The sequence below is a fragment of the Phlebotomus papatasi genome, chromosome 1, assembly GCF_024763615.1.
Source record: "Phlebotomus papatasi isolate M1 chromosome 1, Ppap_2.1, whole genome shotgun sequence".
Taxonomy (NCBI): Eukaryota; Metazoa; Arthropoda; class Insecta; order Diptera; family Psychodidae; genus Phlebotomus; species Phlebotomus papatasi.
The window spans coordinates 76142597-76151176 of record NC_077222.1 but is presented as its reverse complement, the minus strand read 5'-3'; the positions used below and the strand labels follow the sequence as shown (position 1 = coordinate 76151176).

General features: G+C 34.9%; 1 protein-coding gene across 2 annotated transcripts; it reads left to right on the top strand.

Annotated features, from left to right (window-relative positions):
* Positions 1-4220: 4220 nt before the first annotated feature.
* LOC129803286 (RNA cytidine acetyltransferase) lies at positions 4221-7486 on the top strand. Of its 2 annotated transcripts, none has more exons than XM_055849740.1 (3): positions 4221-4457; positions 4516-7289; positions 7366-7486. In XM_055849740.1, the coding sequence occupies exons 1-3, from the start codon at positions 4350-4352 to the stop codon at positions 7463-7465; spliced, it is 2982 nt and encodes a 993-aa protein (XP_055705715.1). In that variant the 5' UTR covers positions 4221-4349; the 3' UTR covers positions 7466-7486. The 2 variants fall into 2 exon arrangements, with proteins under 2 accessions (XP_055705715.1, XP_055705720.1); XM_055849745.1 differs by having other exon boundaries at positions 7346-7486.
* The last annotated feature ends 1094 nt before the right edge of the window (positions 7487-8580 follow it).

The following is an 8580-nucleotide window of genomic DNA, read 5'->3' as shown; positions in this document are numbered from 1 at the left end:
ACAAGTGTCAGTTCCTTCCAGGGCCCGTATCTTCCACTTGTAAGAGAATATTTTACGCGAGCTTCTCTACGCGACATTTTCTCCTAATTTTCTCACCTGCCCGCTCTCCGTATCCACGAATATCGGAGAGAATCAGGTGAGATTTTCGTGTGGAAATCGTTTTTCGACATTCCGCGCGTTGTTTTTTGTCACAAAAAAAAACTGAATACTGAAGTATAAATATAAATTCAATGAATGAATAAACAATTAAATAACATTGTTATAAACTTTGATTTATTCATCGCGACTCCTCTTAACACTTAAATGACTGCAACGGATTTTTTTGCCAAATTTCTCTTTTTAATATTTTACTACAGTAAAAAAACTTAAAAAAAAACCCTTTGCATTTGTACTAATTCAATTATAAATATACGTATTTATAGGTAGATATAAAGATTTTATCATTTTCTTGTGGTTTTATATAAATTTTCTGAAAATTGTCAAATAATGCTAAAGTAAATTTTCAGATATTTTTGTAACAAAAAGCCAATTTCCATTTAATTTTTCTCTTTTTTAGCAATTTGACAAGTTGATTTTCAATATTTTCACATTTTCTTGTATTTTTTTGTGATTTTTCGAACCATTCAAGCGAAAAGGCATACAGTTAGACAGTTAGAGTCTCTCAAATCTGAATCTCTCAAATTCGAACGCCGTTTGGATTCAAAATGTCAATTGTGAGGTTATGTTAGAAAGTTCGTATTCTTGGTGAATGAAAATCATATTTATGTGCTTCTTCCTGAATGTTTACATACATTATGGTCATGTAAAATGAAAAGGACGTATGTTACCACTAAGACTTGCGAGAAAGTACGGGAATTTGATTCAAAGTACAATGTAATCTCACACAAATTTCGTTAGTTTTGAAAAAATCGTTCGAATTTGGGAGGTGAGAAATGTCAAAAATACCCCCCGAGCGTTCGAATTTAGGAGACTCTACTGTATTTTAAAATTTAAATGTTAAGAGGTTACGAGTTTTCGCCAACAAGAGTTTTCTTTGTCGCTCGGATTTGACGAGTATTTTTGCAATATTTTTGCAATACTTGAGAACCTCGACAAATATTCGTGATATTTTCGCAATGTTTGATAATCAATTCGCACTTCCGCTATTTTAATGGCAGTTTGAGGATTTTTTGATTTTTCGATTATTATAGAATTAGATATAGAATTTTATTCCCTTTCAGAATCCGGTTTTATCTCTATATAAGAATACATATAAGAACAATAGTCAATTTGAGAAAAATAGAAAGATCGTTGAAAATTTGAAATTTATAATATACTGATATACACTCAGCTCTTCGTTATCCGGCACTTCGTTATCCGGGTGACAGCTGCCAAACACTGGCGGCGGATGTATTCAAAATTATTTTTACTAAACATGAAGTTTCTTCAGTGCGAATTAAAGTATTATTATCATTGTATCGAAGTTTTCAATACATAATTATGATAAAAAAAATGAAATATAAGCATACCATGAAGAAAATTCTCTTGTTCTTTGTCAGGTTTGTCAGACAAAAAATAAATTCACACAGCACAAAATATAAAAACCGTTAATCATTCAAAAAACCTACATGCCATTTTGTCCCCCAGTCAGCCGGATAACGAAGAGTCGAGTGTACATACAATCACTCAAGAGTAAAATTCAAAATTGATGTTTTCCGCGGTAAATTCTAGACATTATCTGTTTCATTTTCTATTTTACATGGAGTATTTGAAGGAATTTTCTCAAATGAAAACTTTATTAACCTAAAGAAAAGCGTTTCAAATTATTGTAAATAGTTTTTCAATAAAGAAGTTACAATTTTTCTTAGATTGTATGTCGAATAAAAAAGGATAATATAGATGCGAATATCAAGAATCTCACTCAACATATTTTTTTTCTAATTTAATGAAGAACACCTAAAAATAAAAAATAAAAAATATTTGTTTTGTAGGTTCTTGAGATCTAATAATTTCAATTTACTAAAATAGAACCTTTTCCTGATAAACTCCCTATAAATTATGCGATCTTTTTTCTCCGGTTTTAGTTAAAACAAAAATTAAGAGTTTTAAAGAGTTCACGGCCAAGTAAACTGCCAAAAATCTGTTCAATTTCGTATGTAATTAAGAATATAAATATAGGTTATTCAAAGATCTAATCATTAAATGACCACAACCGTTTTCTTATTCACGAGAGCTGAAACAAAATAATAATAAACAATAACAAACAAAAAAATAGACAAATAATAACAGATAATAAAAAAAGTTCGAAATTCCTGCCCAGTTTATTAACGAAAAACCTTCATTGAAATTTATTATAAATATACGGTAGGGGAAAGTGCCCATGCTTCATACGATCCAAGCTTGATAATAACCATTTTTTTCCTAAGTTAATCAATAATTGTGACTAATAGCAATTTTAATAGCTGGTCCTGAGACACACATTTCCTAAAAAAATTAGGATCCCAGCTCTTTTTTCCTAGTTTCAGGAAGCAAAAATTAAAAATGGGTCCAAAACTGTAATTTCGATACATGATATTTCATAAGTATTTCTTAATTAATGTCGCTGTTCAGGAAAACTACTATCATAGGCACATAGAGCGGTCATCTGTATTAATATTTATGTAAAAATATTTTTACTTGGGGACACTGTTTTTGAGGGTGGTGACAAATTCAGGAATTCTACCCGTGTCCATCCTATATTTTAAGAAGGGTCCATGAATGATAATTTAAATGTGGGAAGTCTATCATTAGATGTGATTCTTTCATAATTACACCTATTGTAATCCTCCAATTTTATCGACAATTGACATTGCCTTCAACCCTGTTGCCTGAATTTTAAGGTTGCAGAGTGACATATTCATGGACTCAAAGTGAAAAAATGGTTTTCGCTAGCGCCCTAATGTCATAAAAACATGGCTTAGAAAAACTACATAAGAGTGATTTTAAAACTAATAACCAGTCTTACAAACGATTTAAGCAGATAGATAAGAGTTCCGTCTAAATATTGATGTGTTTTTTTTTTGTATCCAGTAAATTTTTTACAGTGAAAATGGGCCTCCGAATTATCGAATCAATTATTATACAGGAAGGCCCTGGACCCAACTTGTATAAAAATCGCCATTGAATTTCTATTTTCTTCTTGAGAAAAATCTAAGGTTTTTCAGGAATTATTTGAGGTGGGATTATGAACCTAATCACATCGAACAGACTGGGCTTTTTTACATGGTCATTGCTTTTTTACTCCTTCATTGCTTTTTTACACATGGAAAAAATATTCAAAAAATTGAGGCATCAAACCAATTTTTGCATCAATTTGATCTTTTTCCGTTCTCTGAGACAATATTCTGTAAAAAGAAAATGATATTTTAGTAAAATTAGCCAAATTTAAATACCTTGAACAAAAAGCAAAAAGCAATTGCCCGGTCAATTGCTTTTTCTTGACACTTTCATATTACATAGTCTGTTAACATTCTCTATTTGAATTCACTGTTCGAAATTTCATCGACCACCATCGAAATCAGCTGATGCCAGGAAAAATCAAAACAAAGGAAATTTTACTCATAAAATTCTTGTGAAAACTTTTGAAATACATTTAAAATGAGTCTAGGCTTAGTGAAATTAAAGTTTAGTATAAAATACATGTGAATAATGTGAATTACATTGTTTTGAACAACTGAAAATATTTCCCGCCTTGGACATTTTACTTACACTAGATGGCGCTGTTCTCAGTGAATTATTTAATCGAAAAAAATGAAGGTGTCATATCACTTCTCCATTGCTTCTTTGAAAATCGATTAAAAGAGCAATGACCCAGTCTGTTCAATGCTAATAAGTGAGACATTTTTTTTGTCATAGTGGAAGAATCGCTTCGGTTTGTGTGGTAATCAGAAAATAATCACAAATCTTGAAAATAATTTTACAGTATCAAGCATGGGCACTTTTCCCTAATTGTATTTATTAAGTGAAATCATTTAAAAACCATTTAAAACTTAAAATAACGCAATATTTTAATTTTTTGCCTATTTTCTATGTAAATTAATCAAACTCTCACAGGGAATACCACTCTAGAATTCTCCCCGGTTTCTTATGAGAAAATTTCCAAACGAAAATTTCGTGGATACCGAATAGGCGAGTTTCACACATAGAGTTGGCTTTTCCCACAAAATCAACTCTCACATTTGGAAGATACGGCCCCAGATTGGAAATTCCATTAGCCGGCTGTTTTTTGGGACTGGAAAGTGTACATAACCTCCAAAAATCAAAATAAAAACAACGTGCGTGCATTGCTTACAAGAATTCTTTTCCGAATAAAGTGATAAATAACTGAAAAAATGGTAAAAAAGAAGATAGATAATCGCATCCGTGTGATGATAGAGAATGGTGTAAAGTTGGGTCATCGAACAATGTTTATTGTAATTGGAGATAAAGCTAGGGATCAGGTAAAAAAAAAAGATGCCCCTTCTATAGAAATTTGTCCTATAACTTGGTAATCTTTAGGTGCCAATTCTCTATGATATGCTAACAAAGTCCACCACAAAGGCTCGACCAACTGTTTTGTGGTGCTACAAGACAAAAGATGAGGCAATTTCCAGTCATGGGAAGAAGCGTTCGAAGAAAATTCAATCTGGGAAAATTGATTTGAATGAGGCGGATCTCTTTGATGTTTTCCGGATATCAACAACAATTCATGGGCGATACTACTCAGATACACATACGGTTTTGGGTAGGACGTATGGTGTGTGCGTTTTGCAGGATTTTGAGGCACTTACGCCTAATTTGTTGGCCAGAACTGTTGAGACAGTTGAAGGAGGTGGCTTGATTATTCTGTTGCTGAAGAAGATGTCTTCCCTGAAGCAACTGTACACCATGAGTATGGATGTTCACAAGAGATACCGCACTGAGGCACATCGGGATGTCACTTGTAGATTCAATGAGAGACTTATTTTGTCTCTGGCTGATTGCAGGAGATGTCTCTTGATGAATGATGATCTCACGGTACTGCCGTTTAGTTCGAAAACTGCTGATGTGATCCCTGTTGATGTGGCAAACATTGCTCCATCGTCAAATGACGAGGCCTTGGCTGAACTCAAAGAAAGTCTCAGTGATACTCCACCAGCTGGTCCTCTGGTGAAGCTCTGCAAGACTTATGATCAAGCCAAGGCAGTGGCTCAGTTCATTGATGCCCTAGCGGAAAAACAGGTTAAACCACCGACTTCTCTGACAGCATCCCGAGGAAGAGGAAAATCTGCTGCCATGGGATTGGCAATATCAGCAGCAATTGCCTTTGGATATGTCAATGTCTATGTGACTTCGCCTCATCCTGAAAATCTCATCACACTCTTTGAGTTTGTCCTGAAGGGTTTCGATGCACTGGAGTATCAGGAACATTTGGATTATACAATTATTCGCAGTACAAATCCGGATTTCAAGAAAGCCATCATCCGTATTAATATTTCCCGGAATACCAGGCAAACAATTCAGTATGTTTCTCCAATTGACAGTCATTTGGTCAATGCAGCAGATCTTCTGGTGATTGATGAAGCTGCGGCAATTCCTCTGCCAATTGTGAAGAAGATGCTGGGACAGTATTTGGTCTTTATGGCGTCCACGATCAATGGATATGAAGGGACAGGGAGATCGCTCAGTTTGAAGTTGATTTCGCAATTGCAAAAGGATAACAATGCTCCGCCTCCGATAAAACTTGAGGAATCTATTCGATACAGACCTGGAGATGATGTAGAATCCTGGTTGACATCTCTGCTCTGCCTGGATGCCACTGTTGTGCCTCCGCTGAATAGTGGATGTCCTACTCCAGAATCCTGTGAACTCTACTACATTGACAGGGATGCTCTGTTTTCCTATCACAAGGCTGCTGAGGCATTTTTGCAGAGAATCGTCTCAATTTATGTGGCTTCGCACTATAAGAACAGCCCAAATGATATTCAAATGATGAGTGATGCTCCAGCTCATCATTTATTCTGCCTACTAGGACCAATTGCCAAAAAAGATGCTCTGCCAGAGGTTCTCGTGGTAATCCAAGTGTGCCTTGAGGGAGAAATTTCAGTGGCAACTGTGCAGGATTCCATGGCACGTGGCAAGAAAGCTGCTGGAGATTTGATACCATGGATTGTGTCTGAGCAGTACAATGATGTGAATTTCCCAAAATTGGCTGGTGCTAGGATTGTCCGGATAGCCACTCATCCGAATTACCAGAGAATGGGATACGGCAAGAGAGCAATAAAATTGCTAAAGAATTACTACGAAGGAAAGTTTGTATCCTTGGATGAACAGGAGGAATACGATGAAGATGACAATGGGATTGAGAAGGTGGATGATGAGGGTTTGCTACAGGAAAACATTGCACCGAGAAAGAAACTTCCAACACTTCTCAAAAGACTCTCAGAACGACGTCCTGAGAAGCTCGATTACATAGGAACTTCCTACGGACTTACCCTGGATCTCTTGAGATTCTGGAAGAAATTCCGCTTTGTTCCGGTGTATCTGAGTCAGAAGGAGAATGATTTGACTGGAGAACATTCCTGTATTATGATATCGCCTCTGGCAACGAACAAAACAGCTTCAGATTCTTGGATTTCGGCATATTTTTGCGATTTTCGTCGAAGGATTTTGAAGCTCTTGGGCAAAAGTTTTCAATCCTTCTCTTCATCACTAGCACTCTCCCTCATAGACAATCCCACTGCTGGAAAATCTGCTCAAGTCGAAAGTCTCACCATCACGACAATCAATACATTTTTCCTGCCACACGATATTCAGCGATTGGAAGCATATTCCCGCAATCAAGTGGAATATCGTCTGATTCTCGATCTCACCACGGATCTCGGTATGCTATACTTCCAGAACAAACTCGATGGAATTGATGCCATTCAGAAGGCTCTCCTTTTGGCCGTAGGACTTCAGAATAAATCAATAGACACAGTATCAGAGGAACTCAATATGCCATCAAATCAAATCCTCGCCAAATTCTACAATGCCATCAAGAAACTCACAAAACAAATAGTCGATCTGATGGAAAATAAAGTCCAGGAAGAAATGACAATTAAAGAAATCAAAGAAGACAATCAATTTGAACCACTAAAAGAATCTTTAGATGATGAACTCACAGTGGCAGCCAAGGAACTGGAGAAGAAGCAAAAGAAGGAGCTCAGTCGTCTCAAAAAGGAGAATCTCTCCCAATATGCCATCAAGGGAACAGAAGAAGAATGGGGAAAGGCTCTGGCAGTCAATAAATCTTCAATAATTTCTGTTAAAAGGTGATTTTTTCCCCAATTCCTGGAAAAAATGTCTTTCCTGAATTATTCTAATTTAGTTCTTCTGTTTAATTTGCAGCGGAGAGAAGAGGCTGTTAGAAAATGAAGATGCACTAGAGGAGTTTCAGGAGTCAACTAAAAAGCGAAAGAAGAAATTTAAGAAATCCCAAAAGAAATAATAAAATTGAAAATTGAGGTAAGGAATTTCTTTTTGGTACCAAAATCTTCAATTGATTGACAAAAGCTGTTTAACTTTGCTGTCTGCTACGTAGAACACTTGCAATTTTCTTTAATAAATTTCTTTAGAGAAAATTATTCCTTATTATTTAAAATTACTTGCATAATTTTTTTCCACGGAAATTTGCAGTGAAAATTCATAATTTTCTTGTGAAACTGCCGAGTTTATAAATCCTTAAAAATTTTTGGTATGTGAGGTTATGTCCAGTCTAACCTAAAATTTTTATCATTACAATGCAGCGTTTAATAGGAAACTAATTAAACAGAAGGTATTTTATAATTTCCAGCATAAGTTATTTCATTTCAAGAATAATAATTTGTTTATAACCCTAATTTTTGAATAGAAAAAAAAGGGGAGACTGGGGCCGATTAGCCACGCATGGTATTAGGCAGTGGGATGTTATAGCCTGCCTTAGAAAAAAATATTGAGGAAACCACTACTTATTCGAAGGAAAAACATTCCTTTCTATTCATTGAAATATTTATCAGCCTGTTACATTTTTCTTACAATTTATACGTAATGAATAATTTCATTTGGTGGCTAATCTGCCCGGTCTCCCCTACTAAAAATTCTAGAGAGACGTTTTCAATTAAAAAAAATCCGAAAACCAAAATCCTGAACGCCAAAATCTCGAAGAAAAAAATCCCGAATGGGTCAAAACTCAAAACTCATAAAAGTCAAAATATCGGACGTGCCCAAATCCCGATTGATCAAGATTTCGAATAGTCAAGATCATGAAAGGAACGAAATTATCCAGAGAATAATGTGGAATCATTTCCAAAACTCAGAAAATTTTCATCTGCCTCCAGCAAGCTCGGTTGTAATCGTGCGAGTAGCTACAGTAGGTGTCAAAAGTTTGTTGCTTTAGGTATGATCAGGAAACCGGTGCAAAAAACGATAGAAAAAATTATTTTTAAATTTTTTTCTTTTTGCAAATTAGTTGCCTGTAATCCGTAGATCTTATTTATGCATTTCGGAAAAATTATTTAATTTTATTTCATATAAAAAATTATTATTTTCTAAAAGTTGGTCATTTTTGAAAAATCAAAAGTTTGT